The sequence below is a fragment of the Lacerta agilis genome, chromosome 17 (assembly GCF_009819535.1).
Source record: "Lacerta agilis isolate rLacAgi1 chromosome 17, rLacAgi1.pri, whole genome shotgun sequence".
Taxonomy (NCBI): Eukaryota; Metazoa; Chordata; class Lepidosauria; order Squamata; family Lacertidae; genus Lacerta; species Lacerta agilis.
The window spans coordinates 23175355-23194820 of record NC_046328.1 but is presented as its reverse complement, the minus strand read 5'-3'; the positions used below and the strand labels follow the sequence as shown (position 1 = coordinate 23194820).

The following is a 19466-nucleotide window of genomic DNA, read 5'->3' as shown; positions in this document are numbered from 1 at the left end:
GTATTTATTATGATAATTATGCTTGTCAATCTAATTAAGGTAAGCAACTACCGGTAATTCCTCTGAGTACACAGCAAAGTTATTTGCCTTTCTGCTGGTCCACAGAGGTTTTGTGGTGAGGGGGACCAAGGAGTCCATGGGTCAAAATCAACAGCACAAAATTTCAATATGGGGAGCTAAACAGGTTTTAACAGCTGCTTGATTTTATTAAGGGCTGATTTTACAATAAAAATAAACTTCCATTCTCATTCACCTTTTGTAAGTTACGATACATACCAAGAGAAACGAAGAAAAATCTGCAAATGGTGGAATACAAAGTATTTTGAGATGCAGATGGCTGCACACACTAACCTGGCAGTAAGTGCCATTGAACAAAACGGAACTTACTTCCAAGTAGATATGCCTGGATAGAATTACATGGTAAGTGAATAATGTTGCACCTGGAACAGGGGCATATCCCTGTGGCTCGCCCAGAACTGCCTCAGGCATATTTACTCAGAAGTAAAGCCTTACTAACTTCAACTGCACCTCCTTCCTGTCACAGGTAGACTTTGGAGGAGACCTTTTTTAATTAGGCTGAGTGCTGCTGCAGCCATGAGGTCAAACTTAGGGGCTCAGGTCCAAGATAGAGATTTCAGGTTAAATAAGTCCCCCCCCCTTGCTCCTTGCCCTCCCCCTTTTATGTAATATTTCGTCCGATAAATAGCTCTGGGCAGATTGAAAGCTCGCCACGTTTCGGTGGATCCCATCCACAAAGGTGTGGTCGAACTGTGGATCTCGTTTGCTTGTCTTCAATTCATAGAATCATAATTATTATTTAATAATGACTTCAAATAATGTATAGGATTAGGATTGCACCTAACTCACTCACCAGGGATGCAAAAGAAAAAAAGCGACATAATTTGAAATACAGACAGACAGACAGATAGAAAGAAAGATATCTGTGCTGCATTCCCCTCCCCGGATACCCCACCTTCGACTCTCTGGGCTTGTGCGCCCGACCCCCGCTAGCCCAGCCCAGCTCAGCCCAACCCCGGCGGGTAACTCACAAGTGGGTCGGGCCCGCCCGCACCCCTCGCGCTGGTGGGTCTGCTCCATCTCCGGCGGCTCCGCTTCCTCTGGGGGAGCCAAGCAAGCTCTGCGCTGGAAGTTTGAATCTCCCGCCGCCTCCCTTCCTTCTCTTTCCAGCTGAGGCCGCCGCGGAGGATCCTGGGACCTGTAGTTTCCTTGGTGAGCCCAGCCAAGGCCGGAGCATTGCGGGATGCTTTGTACGCCTTCCCAGGGCTTGCAGGGAGAGCCCGGGAAGCAAGGAGGAGCAAAGCGTGTTCGAGCTCCCCAGTTTCCAGAAACCAGTGACGGGGAAACCCGCTGCGGAGCTCCAACAGCTGCCGGAGTGCAACTCCCATCATCCCTACCCATTGGGCATGCTGGCTGGAGCTGATGGAAGCTGCAGTCCTCAAACTATCTCCGGAGGAGCACCTAAGGCGCAGCAGGACTCTTGTTGCTTGTTTGTCAGAGACAAACGGATTTATGGGCGTCCTTTTGCTACATTCAAGAGTATTTCTTCCAGTATTTTCAGTTCCTTTGAGCGCATAATCGTGCTTGGTGTCATTTTCCTTTTCAAATGGGCTGATTAAAGAGAGAGGTTCTCCGACTACTGTAGTCAAGCCTGCTTGAGAAGAAGTAAAAACGGCAAAAAAAGGTCGCGCTAGTAAATTTATTGTCGCATAAGCTTTCGTGGTCTGAAGTTCCCATTTTCACTCCTCGCTATTTTTATATGCATCTGTAAAGAACAAAGCAAAGGAGGGACTGCTTGCTACAAAATTCCAACACGAGAAAAAAGGAAAAGGTGTCAATTACCATCTAATCCCTACGTTCACCCCACAACTTTTTTTAAAATAAGAACAACTCTGCATAACACTTGTGAAAACAAGAAACTCACTCACCTGTTTTTAAACCAAAATTTAGAAATGGCACTGTACCTGGAAACACTGCAATACCCGGTTCAGTGCGTGGAGCAAGCCACAAATCCATCTCCCAGTTTCAAAAATCTCTTTAATATCTGGTATATTCTCTAGGTGTGAACAAAATGTTAAACTGTAAAAAAAAAACCCAGATACTTCACTTTAATCTCAGCCACAAGATCGGGAAGTGATATGCCCTCCTTGGAACAAATGCCCAGTGCCAGTGCATTCTAGCCTAGGTTTCTGAGTACAGGTAGGTAGCTGTGTTGGTCTGCCATAGTCAAAACAAAACAAAATAAAAAATTCCTTCCAGTAGCACCTTAGACACCAACTAAGTTTGTTCTTGGTATGAGCTTTCGTGTGCATATTTTATTAGGTTTCTGAGGACACGGCTGCAGGTTCAAGTGCTCACCACCACAGTGGGGACTGCTTGCTTTGCTATTCCTGCACAAATGCAGCTCTTCCGTCCCCCTCCGTGTGAACAGCCTTCTGCTGGGTCATTTTAATCATAAATTTAGGGACCCTCTGCGCCTCGTTCATTTCACAGAATCATAGAATTGTAGTGTTGGAAGGGACTTTGCTGATTGGTCTGTGGTTTGCACAAATCATATTTGCATAAACTTTACATGAATCACACAAAAACCCTTTCCTAGAATGCCATGTCAAATCTTTGGAGCATCGCTGGCATGGGCGTAGCCAGGATTTATGTTGCAGGGGTGGGGGGAGGAATTTTGTTAGCGGGAGGGCAGAGCTATCTGCCACTCAATTGGTCAGTTAGTTAGGTATTTTTATTTACAGTATTTACTTGATTTAGAGGGGGCAACTGCTCCCACCTGGCTACACCTATGATTGCTGGTAGTTTTTGTTAGGAGGTGTTTTGCAAAAAGTTTACCTCCTAAGTCCAGATGGGAGCAAATGTGGGCACTGTTGGAAATTCATTCCCTGTTTCTACAGTCATGGGATTATTGTCTACTCTATCACATGACAGTATGTGTTTTGATTCCACAGAGTGGGAAGTAACAAGACAGGATGTTTGTGTTACTGTGTTCCGTGAAGTGGGACTATTGTCCTTTGTTCTTTCTCTTTGCTGTCTGGTGCTAGAGAGAGAGGGAGCCATGTTGCAGTGCTCCGTGTGTGTTTATATGTAAATAAAGTAGATTAGCCAAAATGCTGAGTTGATGAGTTCTGTTACGCAACTGCACAAAACTATGCAGATCCTTAAGTGTGCTAATGTCTTTTGGCACATTGCTATCCAGTTCCTCCCCCTGGGACTCCAAAACACGAACACCTGACCTCAGTCCCACACCTGGGGGTACCAAGCACCACACACACACACACACACACAGAAAGGGGGAGCAGATGCTGTCAATAAAAGCCAGTAATAGTCTGCCACTGCTGCTCTCTGCCTACCCAGCCTGAGGCAGGAGATCTCACGCTGCACCCTGGATGTCCCCTAGATCCCAAAATGTAAGAGCTAAAGTAGCATTCCCTGCATCTGGGTCCTCAGACCAAAGAAGCCAGATCATACAGTAGGAGATGTGACCAAAGAGATATAATAATAATAATAATAATAATAATAATAATAATAATAATAATAATAATAATAATAATAATTTATTTGTACCCCACCCATCTGACCAGGTTGCCCCAGCCACTGTGGGTGAATTCCAACATATATAAAAACATAATAAAATATTACACATTAAAAAGCTTCCCTATACAGGGCTGCCTTCAGATGTTTTCTTAAGGTCTAAGACACTGGTTTTAGAACCAAGGCTTAATCCAAATAAACACACAAAAATGAATAGGTAGATCCCCACACATCCTGGCCAATGCTTTGTTTACACTTGCATACTTCTGCCAGGCACATAAGTCTGTGCATCAAATAAGAATGTACCTGTGTCTTTAAAAAGCAACAGGAGACTGGCTGCATGGAAATACCATCACAGGTAACCTTGGGAAGAGAGAGAGAGATGTGGGTCCTCAGTTGTTAGAGCTGGTTGTCATGGAGAGAGTCAGCATGTCTCAGACATATTGAAAAGAAACTTGAATCCTCGCAAGCCATCATGGGAAGGAGGGAGGGAGGCCAGAGTTTGCTCTGCAGGGACTGGGAGATTGGCATGGTGAATATTTCTTACATTTTCCTACAAAAGGCCTCCATCAAATTGCACATCTGAAAGCCATATATGTACATGACCTTGAAAAATGTTTGTTGTAGTCTACGAAGAAAGCCTGCACATAAAAAAGTCTTTTAAATAAGAAACCCTGGAAAATTTCACCAAATGAACTTTCCTGCGTGATGCTGACATTTGACAGCATTTGCAAAAGTGATCTGTAGCTCCACAAATCCTATGCCAGGTCGTCAGCGTTCACTAGAAAAATATTACTGACTTTCATCTCGGTGAGTCATAGACCTTTATTATTATTGTAGGCATGTGTTTAAATAAATTAGTTAAAAACTTTCCTTCTTCTTCTTCTTCTTCTTCTTGCACAGGGGCTCCTGTTTCTTTCTTTCACGGCTGCAAAACAGGAATAAATTCAACAGCTGAAGCCAACACTCACCCAATTTCCTCTTGTTATCTCTCCTCTCCCTTCTTCCCCTTTGCTTCAACATCAAGTTTTCCCTACTCTTTGTTTTTGCATCCGTCCAGGTCTCCGGAAGACGCTTGGCACCCCCCTCTCTTTTTTTAAACCTCCTGAGCTGATTTTGAAACAGGTGGCGTATTGCAAGTGCTGTTAACAACATGAAACGATGACAAGGTTTCCGCTTTATTGGATGTCCTCCCTGTGACTCCCACCAGCTCAGCAGCAACCACTGATGGCTCTGGAGGAATCCTCTGTACTGGAGGCACAGCTCAGCCCAGAAGGCGGACGGCAGGGCTCTAAGGTGCCCAACAAGAAAAAGAAGAAATGGAAAGGAAAGGCAGAGGCAGAGGCACCTGAGGAACCTGAGAAGGAAGGCGAGGTGCCCTTGAGGAAAGAAGCCAAGATTGAAGACCTCACCAAAGCTGGCCACCAGGCCCTGCAGCTTGGCGCCTTTGGAGAGGCCTTATCATGCTTCAAGAAGGCCTTTGCCCTCTCCTTGGAAACCTCAAGTGCTCAGGCCCGGAAGGTGTGTGCTTTCAACTTGGGCGCCGCCTACGTGGAGGCCGGGAAGCCAGAGAGGGGCCTGGAGTTCCTCCTCAAATCCCACTCTGAGGAAGGTGAAGCCGGGGAGCATCTCGGGGACCTTTTCTTCAATGTTGGGGCAGCCCACGAAGGCCTGCGGGATTTCCCTAAGGCCTTGGAGTCTTTCCGCAAGGCCCAGGATCACTACCACTCGGTCCAGGCCGGCAGTGAGGCCAGCACCTACATGAAGATGGGCTACTGTTACCTGGGCATGGAAGACCCTTCACGGGCCGCCCAGTGCTTCCAGGAAGCTGGCCGGGCCTACGTGGAAGTCGAGAGCCTAGAAGCCGCCGCAGTGGCCCTCAGCAAAGCCGGCAACTATATGCTTCAGAGCGGAGAGCATGGCGCCAGCGAGATCGTCAAGGTGTTGAACGAGTGCCGTTTGCTGTGTGAGCATCTCTCGAACAAAGCTCTGCTGGGTATGTCTTAAGAGACCCTGAAAGGAAGAGTTTGGGCCAGCCACATGATGCCTGTGTACCATAAGCAAAAATGTTCCTTTTAACCAGGCTTATGGCTGATTGACATCCAATGCCCTTTTAAAATTTGTTGGGGAGCGGGGGATTATTGGGTTGTTATTGTTATTGTTTTTATTATGTATTTTATGTTTTTATATTGTGATTTTATATTGTAACTGCCCTGAGCCTCCAGGTGGTGAGTCAAGGGCTTGAATCTGCAAGTGGTCAAGAGTGCCCCCCCACTGTGTGTGTGTGTGTGTGTGTGTGTGTGTGTGTGTGTGTATGTAATGACTGCACATGCAGATTGCAAGTTCCAGACTGGCAGGAGCTGGCAGCAAATTATAGTATAGACCTTCCAGGTGGTCTACCTTCCTCCACTCCCCCTCTACCAATTAACGTGCATCTCTGTGACATTACCAGGAGCCTCCCCTAGGTCTCAGGTTGGGCCCTGAAATATCAGGGTTTGAGATGCTCCTGACCTGGCAACCTTATTGTATTACCTAGGAATCAGGTGAGGTGGGAAGAGGCCCTTCCATTTGTCTCTATGACAACATGTCTTGGACATGTAAATCATGACACTTAACTGACCAGCTGGGCCATTACCTTAACAAAGGAATTAGTTGGACCTGTTCACCAGGTTCCCTCTTGGCATCATTCAGACTGAACCCCTCAAACCTATAAAACTATTTTAATATTAAATTGATTCATATATTTATCAATGTACACTGTTCCCCCCTCTCTCCCCACCCCAGGAAAACTCTATAATGACATTGGGCTCTGCTTCTCCCAGCTCAAGATCTTCTCCTTGGCAGCGGAAAGCTTTGAGAGAGCTCTTCCACTTTGCCAAACCGATGCTGACGGCCGGTGTGAAGAAGCAGTTGTCCTTCAGAACCTTGGGGCTGCACATAACACCCTTGGGAACTTCCGGAAGGCTCTGGGGTTTCACCGGAGGGCCGCCTCACTACACAGTAAGTTGCTGTAGAGGACACCAAACTGGCCCAGGTCACTTGTCCAAACGCCCAGATGGGATCTGAGAAGAAACACACAAAGTGATATAGAAAACAAGAGACAAAAAGGGGTATAGTGGTGAAATCTGAGATAAAGTAACACTTAATATTTTTTAAAGAGCCTTGTAATCAGGAAAGATTTATTGCACCATGAACTTTGGGCATCAAATGCATGGAATGCTATCCTCAGTGGGGAGATCTGTTTACTGAAAGCAAAAAAACAGCACTACAAAAACAAGGAGGCTCTGAATTCTAGAAGGATGTGAGCCAACTTTTAACCTCTTGGGCAAGTAGGGAGTGAATAAAAGATAGCATAAGTAAAAAGAAGAAAAATCTATCTGTTCACCAGCCTATGGCAACCTGGTGCCCACCAGATGTTTCTGTCTACAACTCCTATCAGCACTAGCCAGCATGGCCATTTTGGACTACAACTCCCATTAGCCCGGTTAGCATGACCTTACTGACTGCAGCTGATGGGAGTTGTAGTCCAAAACATATGGAGAGCACCAGGTTGGTGAGCGCTGTCCCCTCATATTTGCAGCATTATTATTTTTCAAATAGATCTCCTCACTACTGCTGTTGTTTTCCCAGTTGTCTGTTTTAGATCGTAAGCTCCTTTGAAGCAAGGACTTGATGATTTTTGCCAACAAAGCTCTTTAAGGCCCTATGTACACTGGTGGAACTTAATATGATAGTGATGTCAGAAAACTGGGCAGTTCTTTTGAACACAAAAATGGCTTTGCCTCAGAATTCAGTCCCTGTTCAGCAATCCTTTTACTAGCTGCCTAACTACACATCTTGGATTGAACATTATCACCTCCTGTGCATTTTAAAACAGAGTGACAGGCAAAAACCCATCAGGTGAAGCTTTTTCCTGGCCCAGATGTCAAATGAATGGGAACACTTTGCTCCCCCTCCCCAATCTCTCTGTGTGAGGCACAAGAGTGGGGCCTGTGAAAACAAAACAAAAAATGTTCAGCAATAGGTAGAACGCTTCATGGAACCCACAATTTGTCAATATTTTTGTGCAGGTGCCCTGGGAAACAGGAGAGCTCAGGGACAGTGTTTTGGCAACTTGGCCTATGCGCTGAGCCAACTGGATGACCACGAAGCTGCTGGGGAACATTATCTTCATGCACTCCAAGCTTTCAAGGACTCAGGTGAGAAATGAGGTGTGGAGACGAGAAAGAAAGAAGAGAGATCCAGGGAAAGTGTTTTCCCACCCTGCATCACCAAGGCCAAAAGGGGTTGTAATTGTTTTGTAAAAAGCAGTGAAGGCAGGTCCAAACTCATGTATTATTATTATTATTATTAGATTTATTACCACCCTTCAGCAGCAAATCCCAGGGCAGGTTACAACAATTTAAAATTCAGAATTAAAAAGAATGAAAACATAATATATTCAGAAAAATAGGGAGCATCCTGAAGACACACATCTCAGGTGTCAAAGGCCAGCATAAAGAGGCTGGATAGTAAATAGGCCAGACGCAACTCTGTGGAGAGTTCCACAATTTAGAGGCTGCTGCAGAGAAGGCCTCCTCCAGGGGCCACCCCTAAACCTATCAGGGTGACGGAGCTACTAAGAGGACCCCCTCTGTTGCTCTTAATACCTGGGAGGGTCTGTAGGGAAGGAGGTGGTCTTTCAGATATGTGGTACCTAAGTCATTTAGGGCTTTGATTAGTAATGCGAGCACCCTGAATTGGGCCCAGCAGTGAACTGGCAGCCAATAACAAGTGCCTCTATCTATGGGGCACTTCCTTTCACTTTTGTGTTTCTGTTTACCTTACCTAAAGGTAAAGGGACCCTTGACCATTAGGTCCAGTCGTGTCCGATTCTGGGGTTGCGGCGCTCATCTTGTGTTACTGGCTGAGGGAGCCGGCGTACAGTTTCCGGGTCATGGGGCCAGCATGACTATGCCGCTTCTGGTGAACCAGAGCAACGCACGGAAATGCCGTTTACCTTCCCGCTGGAGCGGTACCTATTTATCTACTTGCACTTTGGTGTGCTTTCAAACTGCTAGGTGGGCAGGAGCTGGGACCAAGCAACGGGAGCTCACCCCATTGCGGGGATTTGAACTGCCAACCTTCTGATCAGCAAGCCCTAGGCTCAGTGGTTTAACCCACAGCGCCACCCGCGTACCTAATGCCAACCTAAAGGGCCAAAGCCCCTAGGCTGCATTCTTCCTGAAAGTCGCTGGGGGAGCTGTTGATAGGGAGTCTGGCTTCTGGGAGTTTCCTAAACTTAAGATACATGTCGTGACTGGCAGCAGAACTCTGGTTAGGAACACAATACTTAAGAGGAGTAACGATATATATTACACTTTTGCTCTCCCACTGTGGCAGTCGATAACCATGTGTTCACTTACTGTCATTCAAGTTTGAAAATCAGGCTACAAGGGATAGAAGGATTCACCAATTTCATTTCTCTGTTTCTCATTTGTCATGTCTTAAATTCAGTCCTTCACATTGTTCAGCAATTTGCAATGGTTTTTTTTTAATATATAAAAAATCCTCATGAAAATTAATCAGCATTTTGGTGCAAATTTCTCTTAATAAACACCTGTGTGCACATTTTTTGTGAGCAATCTTGCATTTGTGCATGGCATTTTCACAAATATACCAATTTTTATGCTTTCCCTTAAAACATGGATTCTTTTGGAACCAATTGTTTAGCAGGAGAGCTGCATTACAAAATTCAGATAAGGAAGAATTTTGAAGGCTAGCTTTGTTTCGGTTTGCACGTTGTTTTGGAAAATGAGAATTTGCTTTAAATGTGAACTGACTCACATTTCTCCCCCAACCCTACAGACAACAGACCAAGTGGCTGTGTGGCCATTGTCCCAGCCAACCCATTAGCAGCTGGCATCCAGAACTTAGAAATGTAACTGCAGTGACTAGCTGCCCATTTGTTACTGAGCCAGGTTCATGGTCCTTGCATTCATTTACAAAGCCCTAAACCTCTTAGGTCCAGGGTACCTCAGGGACTGCTTTAACCCTGATATCCCAGCTCATTCATTGAAGTAATCTCATCTGCAGGAGTGCCGTTTGTAATTCCCTGAGTTGACAAGGCTCATTTGATGGCAACAGGAACCTGAGCCTTTTGTGTCATCGGTCCAGCCCTGTCGAATACTCCTCTGATAGAGATTCAGCCAGGGATCAACCATGGCAAATACAACAGGAAATGAGAACAGAAGATACAGAACTGGGTGCAAACAGATGAATACATAATAAGTAAAGAACTATAGGATCACAGCAGAGAGTCTCGTGTGGACAAAGATGGAAAGACTTACCGTATTATTGTTGTTAAACTAGTACATTAACCCCGTTAAATTAACGGGCGCTAGAACATATGTGGTCAAACTGTTGCCCTAGCAACGTCGGGGACATGTGCAGAGCTGACTGAGCAGCTCTCGCTTGACATCGCCCGCCCGCCGCCACTTGTAACAGCCGCTGCCGCTTAGAAGTAAGTCCACGTGAGCACGCACCCGCCGCATGCCCGCGCACACCCGCCGCTTCAACAGTTTCGCCCGGCCGCCCGAAGTGTCTGCGCTCCACGTCCCAACAGCTGTCCGTGGGGCACATGCGTAGTAGTGCAATCCCACGGACACAGGGACTGGACGCAGAGACACTTGCACTTTATTATAGAGGATATGGAGGAATGGTTGTTGAAGTTATTGGAGACAAAGTTGATATGTTTGGTTAGATATAAGCTATTGCTGACATTTAAAAATAGATAGATAGATAAGATAGATAGAACCCCTTTTGGACTTCTTGTGTAAAAAGGAAAATGAATTGATCTGTTTAGGTTGGAAGATTGTGGAAATATTGCCTAACAGAAAGTACAGGTACGTAGATCAGTTCGGTGTCATTCTAGAGTGAATATTTTGAATAATTTATTTTATGTAACTGACAAGCAGAAAATCAGAAGTCCTTTTTTATATTTCTTCTCTTTTCTGTTTTCCCTTTCCCCTTTTCCCCTTTTCTTTTCTCTCATTCCCCCTCTGTTTTTGTTTTTATTTAGATTAGTTTTTTCACCTTATTTTATTCTGAAAAAGCTTTAATAAAATCTTGTTTTTTTAAAGTAGAGATTCAGACAGCACCTTCAGTATCAACTTTTAAACGTCTGCTGAAAACTTCTCTATGCCACTGGATCTGTGCAGGCAATTAAGAGTTCATTCTTCCACAATAGTCTATTTCTACTTTGATATTTTTTACAAAGAGCAGTATCAAAATATTTTTTATAAGTAAAACAAAATAAATAATAGGGGGCTCATTTGTCTGTTCTTCAGACTGAACCCTGCTCTGTTTCCCTCCAACCCGTTCTCCTCCTTTTCTACACAGGTGACCTTTCAGGCCAATGGCAAGCTTATGAAGGGCTTGGGGCATCACACGCTCACCTGAGAGACCCTGGCAAAGCCATTTTGTATTACAAAGAGGCACTTACCTTGCTCTCTAAATGCCAGGTAAGGCTTGTTGCAGTAGCTGGTTCTGCGTTTAAATTCCAGCCTGTATTTTGATTATACAAAATGAACCTGTTGCTGACATGCTGTTTAATGGACTTGCTCAATGTGGATTCAGAATTTAGGAATTTGGAGTAACTGATGGCATTTCCAGACTGACACTCTTTTTTGGGTGGGATTCAGTCACATACCGGCAAATTCAGGTTGCGCAATTATGGTTGGCTATTTTTAAATTTTAATTACTTAATTTATTTATATCCCCTGCTTGCTCCTGAAGGAGCACAGGGCAATGGACAGAGCAATGATAAAACATCACAAAATAAAATCTAAGAACAGTTTTAAAACATTCTAAAAACATTTAAAAACATTGTCTCAGTCCGTGGCCTCGGGGGGGCAGGAACGGTGTCTTTCAGCTGTCAAATGCCTAGGTGAACAGGAATACTTCTAAATTTCTCCTGAAATTTAACAGTGAGGAAGACAAGATGCACCTCACTAGGGAAGGCATTCCTCAAATGAGGAACCACCATGGAAAGGGCTCTGTCACAGGTCAGTGCCAGCCAAGCATTCCTCAGTGGCAGTGCCTCCAACAAGACCACATGGGACAAGGGATGTCATGCACAACAAACTAGCTTCCCCAGAAGATCGGACTTTTAGTGATGAGGAAAGTGTTGGGGAAATGGGCTGGAAAGTGTGTGACAGCACTTGCGTTGATGCAATTTCTCGTAACCTCTACACAAACAAATCAGGATGATACACAGATCATCTGGAAGTGTCCTATGTCTGTTGCAAATTTGATTGAGGTGAACAATGGTTGTTGTCTGTTATTGCCCTCGTTTCAAAGATCAGTAGACGTGAGACCCAGATGGAAATCCTTGAGGTGGTATTTGCTTCTAATAACAAGAAGTTATAAACTTGTAAGCTTTCACCCCTTTTAGAGAAAACCGTGCCTTTTCATCTTAGAAACCTGAAAAGAACAACCAGTGAACCTACACCAAGGCTCCATAGCTCTAATACGCTGGCTAGTTAGTTGATTAACTAAAGAAAATTCTGAATCCGCACTAACTTCACTGAACCTATTACATATATCTTTTCTTTAATGCCAGGATGTCTCAGGAACAGCCCAGGAGCGAATTGTGAACAAACTTACAGATGCCCTCCAGAACAAACTGTCTATGAACAGCAATTTCTTCCATGGTGGGGGGATTGTTCCGTCTGCTTCCATGGTGAGTTCCCTGCCTGCCACCTTGTGCCATTGCTTTGGCATTGAACATGTGAGCCCCTGCCCTACCCACCACTGGACAAGCATTTGCAATGTCACAGAATGTTCACAAACATTATTAATTACTGGTGAGGAATGATGATGATGATGATGATGATGATGATTTTATTTTATTTATACCCCGTCCCTCTGGCTGGGTTTTCTCAGCGACTCTGGGCGGCTTACAGCATGTCCAAAAACATAATATAAACATTAAGCATGATGAGCAAACCATGTCAGTTCTTTGAGGCAAGTTTTTTTAAAAAAAGGGGGGGGGGGCGGTCACATGGGACCCAGATACAGGCTGAAGTCTCCCACATGTTTATAGCAATCCACATCTGTTTTAACAGCTGTGCTAGAATCTTCTAACATGTTACACAGAGGGAGAACAGCCAGGTAAGAAGAAAATTACAGCGCAAAATTATACTTCATCTGCTGTTTCACTTCCTCCTAGTAAGAAAAATAATTGAAACATGTAGAAGTATTTTTTTAAGCCAGGGGGTTGGGCTAAATCAGCTTCCTCCCAACATGGTGCCCTCCAAAGATGTTGGACTCTGACTACCATCTGGGTTAACCAGCATGGGATGATGTCTAAAACATCCGGAGGGCATGAAGTTAGGGAAGCCTGGGCTAGATTCTCCATTGGGACCCTAGCTATGACCGTTTCGCTCTCTGCTCAGAAACAGCTTCCTTCATCACAGACCTCAAGCCAGGTTCGATTTGCTATGTTGCCGCATCGTAAGAATGAGAGCCTCCCTCCCACGCTGTGCCATGCCAGCGAATCGTAAGTAAGGGAAATGTGCATGTTATGGTGCCCCTCTGTCCAAGTTCTGGGATCCTCGTCTCCTTACTGTCTCTCTCTCCCTAGACTGATTTCCAGAGATGAGAGAGAATATAAATTATTGAAATAAAAAGTGGACTGAATAACTTGGCAAAATTTACAAGATAATAGAATCAGATTTATGATTTGTGAATGTATGGAGAACAGCCCATGAGGTAGCAGTATTGAAGATGGGAAAGAAACAGACACTTTCTATGCCACTTGGTGGCCATTTTTTACACATATTAACATGTTCAGAATGGAGAACACCATGGGCTTATTCACACATCCATTTGCCCCACCAGTACTGCCCTGGGAACGCCATGGTTCAGCACTGAATTGAGTTTTCCGCAGACTGCCGTTGGTTCCAATTTAATGCCAAACAGCAGGTTGTCCGGGGGGAAGTGGTGAGGCAAAGTCTGTCTTAGTTGAGGGCTGTGTGTGGCATTGCTTTGCACTGGTTCCAGTACTCCTTGGAGAGACATTTCCAGAGGATGCTGCTTGGGGACTGTTCTTTTGCCCCATGGAGCCTTTGGTGTGCTGTTCCTCAGGGTTCAATTTTATTCCCTGTGTTCTTGTTTCCATTATGTATTTTGTGTTTTCATCTGGTATTTTTATGTTGTGAACCACCCTGAGATCTACGGGTGAAGGGCGGTATACAAATTTAATAAATTAAAATAAATAAATTAAAAAGTGCTTGACCCATGCCTAGAAAGCACAGGACAAGTGGGAGTGTGGGCGAGTCACATGCCATTTGCTTCAGTACTTCCTGATAGCTTTCCCTTTGTTAAAACTACATTCCTTTAGGTGACGTAGACTAGGATGATATGATGTTCAAGCTCCCTGTTGAAGGGAAAACAATAATAGGCAGTAAATGAGCATAACTGAAAATCTTACAATAGAGTATGGACAAGAATACTTTCCTGGTTTCTGGCGAGAGAAGGGAGTGTTTAACATTTTCTTGTTGCGTGGTGTTTATCTTGTTCATTTAATGTATATTATCTCAATTAAAAATACATTCCAAATATTATTATTAGAAATAACACATGAACACTGTTTGGTCATGGCTGATCTTTAGGAAATCCTGAGCTTACAACCACCAGATTAAAAACATGGCCACACACAGGCACCATCACAGGTTCAGAATAAAATTTGTATTGTCTGAATATCACACCTTTGTTTCGTAACTCTTTGCAGCTCTGTCACACAACAATGCCACCAGGCGCAGCCCATAGAAGAGCAGTCTGCACCGGCTCCATGGAACCAGAGATCTCAGTGGGGGGAAATGGTAGTCCCTCATAGCAGCCAACTGAAACCACAGCAGGCTGCCCATGGAGCATCAGGTAACCTCCTCTCTACTTCTGGTCCTGCAGTCTTCCCTGCATGGTGCAGTTTCCCCCCTGGTACAGAGATGGAGGCTCAAGTCAGACATCAGGCCAAACCACAGTTATGAATAAGAAACCGTGACTTGCTAAGGTGAGGCTTGCCAACCAAGGTTTGTGCCAACCATGGTTTGGTGTGATGCAGATCCACACCACACAATCTAAAGCACATCAGATGCACATTTAAAGCACACAACCTCCCTCAAATAATCATGGGAAATGTCTTTTGTTAAGGGTGCTGGGAACCGTAGCTCTGTGAAGGGCAAACTACAGTTCCCAGGGTTCTTTGGGGGACATCATATGCTTTAAATGTGCATTGGATGTGTTTTAAATGTATAGTGTAGATCAGTCTGAAACAGACAAACCTAGAGTTCTGGGTCTTCCTCAACCTGCAGAGGTAACTGCAGCTCGAGATGGCTATGCTGAGCAGCTCTTAACCATGGTTGGCCTGTGGTGAATATGGAAGCTCAAACTGTGGTTAGCACAAACCTTGACTTAGTGTGATGTGTGAAGACAAGAGCCAAATCTGGTGGTGAAGTGTTGAACTTGCAGTTGAGGTGAAATAGGTAGATCACAGGTCGCCAACCTTTTGAGGACAGTGGAATTTTGATCAAGTGCTGTCACGAAATGTCTGCAGTGGTGGTGTGGCAAAAGGCAAAATTAATGTCACATCTAAAAGGGCAGAAAGAGAGAGAGCACCACAAAATGGTGTGGGTATGTTCCCCCCCATCAGCCTCCCCATCAATGGGAAAAGGTACCTGCATTAGCCATTGCCACACGCGCTCACAGAGAGCAGCTTTTTGCACATACCCTCTGTTCAGATCAAATGGAGGTGAGTGTCCAGTCCTGGCTTCCAATGGAATGAGGATATGTTTAAAGGGAGCTTGTTCAACATGGGAGAGTCTAAATCAGTGCAAACAGGAACTGAGCAGGAAGAGAAAACAGTCCTTCATGCATTGTGTTTTGAGAGGGTATTTACTGAGACCTTTCATGGGCACCATACAGCTGTGTTGTAGGTGACGGAGAGACCACTTTGCCTCTCAACGCTTTATCTTCCTGTAGTGTTGGTTGCTGCAACACATGGAGACAGGATCTCCACTCCTGGAATTCCGAATGGACGTGCCATGTTTGTCAGCAGTAGCACTGAAGACACCAAGCAGCCCATGGGGACTTCTGCCTGTCGCAACCAGACACAGGCTAACAGGTCAGCTCAGAAGCAATAGCTGCTCCCCAAAAGTTGCTGGCACTGGGTATATCTGCACGTGCCCTTAATTTCAAAAAAGGAAGGCGTTCAAAACATATTTTTCCTTTAATAGTTTAGAACATTTATTTACCTTTTTTGCAATAAATAAATAAGGTAAAGGTAAAGGGACCCCTGACCATTAGGTCTAGTCGTGTCCGACTCTGGGGTTGCGGCGCTCATCTCGCTCTATAGGCCAAGGGAGCCGGCGTTTGTCCGCAGACAGCTTCCGGGTCATGTGGCCAGCATGACAAAGCTGCTTTCTGGCGAACCAGAGCAGCGCACGGAAACGCCGTTTACCTTCCCGCCGGAGTGGTCCCTATTTATCTACTTGCACTTTGATGTGCTTTTGAACTGCTAGGTGGGCAGGAGCTGGGACTGAACAACAGGAGCTCACCCCGTCACAGGGATTCGAACCGCCGATCTTCTGATCGGCAAGCCCTAGGCTCTGTGGTTTAACCCACAGCGCCACCTGGGTCCCTTTAATAAATAAATAAATAGCAACAAATTCCCTTACTCTTCATCTGATCCGCCATCACCCTGACTCTGCACCAAACCATGGCTGAGTGTTAAGCCATAGTCAGAGTAGACCCATTGAGCTCAATGGACAAGTTAGTTGGACCCAGAATGATTTGGGGAAGGAGAAGGCCTGTTTTTCCAGGAGTATTTCCACCCAAAGTCTCCCTTCCAAATGTTGTGCGTTTGAAAAAACAAAAACGGAGGAGACAGAAAAAAGACATAGTGTAGACCAAGGATCAGCAACCTTTTTCTGCTGTGGGCCGGTCCACCGTCCCTCAGACCATGTGGTGGGCCAGACTATATTTTGGGGGGGGGGGGATGAACGAATTCCTATGCCACACAGATAACCCAGAGATGCATTTTAAATAAAAGGACACATTCTACTCATGTAAAATGCCCACTGGTTCCTGTCCATCTGCGGGCCGGATTGAGAAGGCAATTGGGCTGCATCTGGCCCACAGGCCTTAGGTTGCCCACCCCTGGTTTAGACTTTAAGTTGTGAATCTGGGAATCCGATCTCAGTGACATCCTTTATTCTTTTCTAGCAATCTCAATGCTTTTCTGCACCTGGATCCCTCCTGCCATAGCTGCTTACAGAACAGGAAGTCCCACCATTCACAACTAAGTAAGTACAGTGGTGTCTGCAGGGCTCTTGCTCAGAAGGTGAAAAACCAAGGCTTTTTTTCAGCAGGAACTCAGTTCTGGCATCTCTCAGGTGGGTGTTGTCATTATAAGAGAACAAAGGAAGGCGTTCATGGTGAGATCTGGCACCTCTTTTGCTAGAAAAAAATAGCACTGAGCACAACCTTAACCAAGAGGGGTAAATTATGAATGAAAGCCTTTCTTTCATCTGTCCTGAAGCTCAATCCAGATAAGACCGAGCTACTGTTAGTGGGTGGTTCTGTAGACTGGATGGCTGAGAGATGGCTTGCTTGGGTCAGAAACTGAGGAGGCCTGTTGCAGAAAAATCTTGCCTTTCCAAAGTGAATATTTCTAAGTAGGACAAACAGCATGGCCTCTCATGGCTTTCCCCTAATTCAAAGGTTCTGAGGCCGTCCCCAGGGCTCACTTGAGAGAGGGCAAGAAATTACTGTAGACCACGAGTCACAAAATGGTGGTGGAGGTAGAGTTTGGCATAACCAGCTTGCAGTTTACTAACATAGGCCATATTCACACCGTACATTTAAAGCACTAGGATACCACTTTAAACAGCCATGGCTTCCCCTCAAATAATCCTGGGAGCTGTAGCTTGCTAAGGGTGGAGTTACCATCCATACCTGATATTCTCAGGGAACTCTGGGAATTGTAGCTCTGTGAGGGGGAATGTTGGCCTCCTAATAACTCTCAGCACCCTTAACAAAGTACAGCTCCCAGAATTCTTTGCAGGAAGCCACAGCTGTTGAAATTGGAATCATAGCGCGGTTTGGAAATTGATGGAATATTTGCCACAGTACTTTGGTTGTGGCAAGGCCACAGTCCATTTGAGAAACACTGCCATAAACTTGGGTTTATGCTGCTGTTTTTATGTCACACCCAGCAGGCCCCCACGAGTGTGAGTCTGGTCAACTGAGAGCAAGGATCTTCGAGAGGTAGGTCGGTTCACACAATGTATAATAAGGATAATAATTTATTTATTTATATGCTGCCCATCTGGCTGGGTTGCCCCAGCAACGCTGGGCGGCTTCCAACAAATTATAAAACCACAGTAAAAAAAACTTCCCTGTACAGGGCTGCCTTCAGATGTCTTTTAAAAGTCAGATAGTTGTTTATTTCCTTGACATCAGATAGGAGGACATTCCACAGGGTGGGCGCCACTACCAAGAAGTCCCTCTGCTTGGTTCCCTGTAATCTCACTTCTCACAATGAGGGAACCGCCTGAAGGCCCTCGGAGCTGGACCTGAGTGTCTGGGCTGAACGATTGGGGTGGAGACGCTTCTTCAGATGTACAGGGCTCAAGCCCAAGGCACTGTCCACCCAGTGACTCGCCTTACCAGCCAAACACATTTTGGCACCTAAGGCAAACCACAAAATGGTGCTTCCCACCTCCCTCCCCCAGCCATGGTAGAAAGGGTGAGTGAAGCTCTACATCAGGAACAAAGGGGGAATAAAGATCTCCATTGGAAGCAAGGGTGGGAGGAGACCAGCAGTGGCTCCTATTTGCCATGATGCCACTGTGGCATAGCGTGGAGGGTTTTTTTTTTTTGCCAAGGAGACAGCAGATCCAGCCACCAAGGAGTGCATTGCAGCAGTTGCTGCCGCTGTTGCATTCCTTGGAGGTTGGATCTACTGCCTCTGTGGATCCTGTCCAGAGAGGCAGCCACCTCACCTTAGTGGTGGACCTACATTTTGGGGGCCTCTTCGCAACCAGCAACAAAGTCTGGCTAATCGCTGTTGTCTACTTCTATGGGGTTGTTTACAACCACATTTACAATATCTGGGTTACTGACTCTCAGACTTTGGGATTGTTGAAATACATACCAATTTATTTATTTATGAATCAATTTGAGTCATGTGGCAAAAATTGGTTCTACTAGACCCATTTTTTAAAAAGCAACATGGACTGAAGTTGCACTGACTGGCAGCAGTGGTTGTCCAGGGTTTCAGGCAAGAGCCTCTCCTATCTTAGTTTTCCTGGAGATGCCAGGGATTGAACCTGGGACCTTCTATATACAAGGCAGAGACTCTACCACTGAGCTGTGGCCCTTCCCTTCCCTAGAGGACCCCTGCTGTGGTGGTCCACAGAGCAGTTTTGGAACTCGCTTCTTTTTCCTTTCCAGGGCTGCACCAACTCCTGCCAGACCCTTTGCCAGCCAAAGTTTGGAGCCTCGCCGCCAGCAAGGATGGGGGAACAGGTTCAAGTCCATAATATGTGCTCTGATGTGACAGGTGTGTCTTGCTGCTGAATTGACTGCCCGATGGGAGCTTTAGAAGGGTCTTGATGCTCTTCAGGTCCAAACCACCATTCATAAACTGTGGCACACCACTTTTCTGAGGAACACAAGTGCTCTTCTGGGCCCAGCCAAAGTAGGACCACCTAGTCCAGCATCCTGTTCTCAGCACTGGCTGGCCGGGTGCTTCTGTGAAGTTCACGCACAAGGCATGAAGGCCACTCCAGGATTAATTGGGTCCCTCAACATCATTGGTGCTCTGATAACACCAGTTTAGTCACATTGGGAGGTGCCTTGTTAGACCA

General features: G+C 45.5%; 2 protein-coding genes and 1 non-coding gene across 3 annotated transcripts in view; 1 reads left to right on the top strand and 2 right to left on the bottom strand.

Moving 5' to 3' along the window:
* The window catches only part of IQGAP3 (IQ motif containing GTPase activating protein 3), a 40698-nt gene extending 38637 nt beyond the window's left edge, over positions 1–2061 (bottom strand). The window contains 1 exon segment of the mRNA XM_033136190.1: positions 1983–2061. Coding sequence (XP_032992081.1) covers positions 1983–2034 — 52 coding nt within the window. The 5' untranslated portion in view covers positions 2035–2061.
* Positions 1967–2156, bottom strand: LOC117039337. The gene has a single exon (XR_004425757.1). It is a non-coding gene; the product is annotated as a U2 spliceosomal RNA (small nuclear RNA).
* Positions 2157–4674: 2518 nt separating this feature from the next.
* Positions 4675–17866, top strand: TTC24 (tetratricopeptide repeat domain 24). The gene is made up of 10 exons (XM_033136149.1): positions 4675–5551; positions 6340–6555; positions 7626–7754; positions 10936–11057; positions 12158–12277; positions 12993–13096; positions 14330–14475; positions 15577–15718; positions 16819–16898; positions 17811–17866. Exons 1-10 carry the CDS (start codon positions 4783–4785, stop codon positions 17864–17866), a joined length of 1884 nt encoding a protein of 627 aa, XP_032992040.1. The 5' UTR covers positions 4675–4782.
* Positions 17867–19466: the final 1600 nt, after the last annotated feature.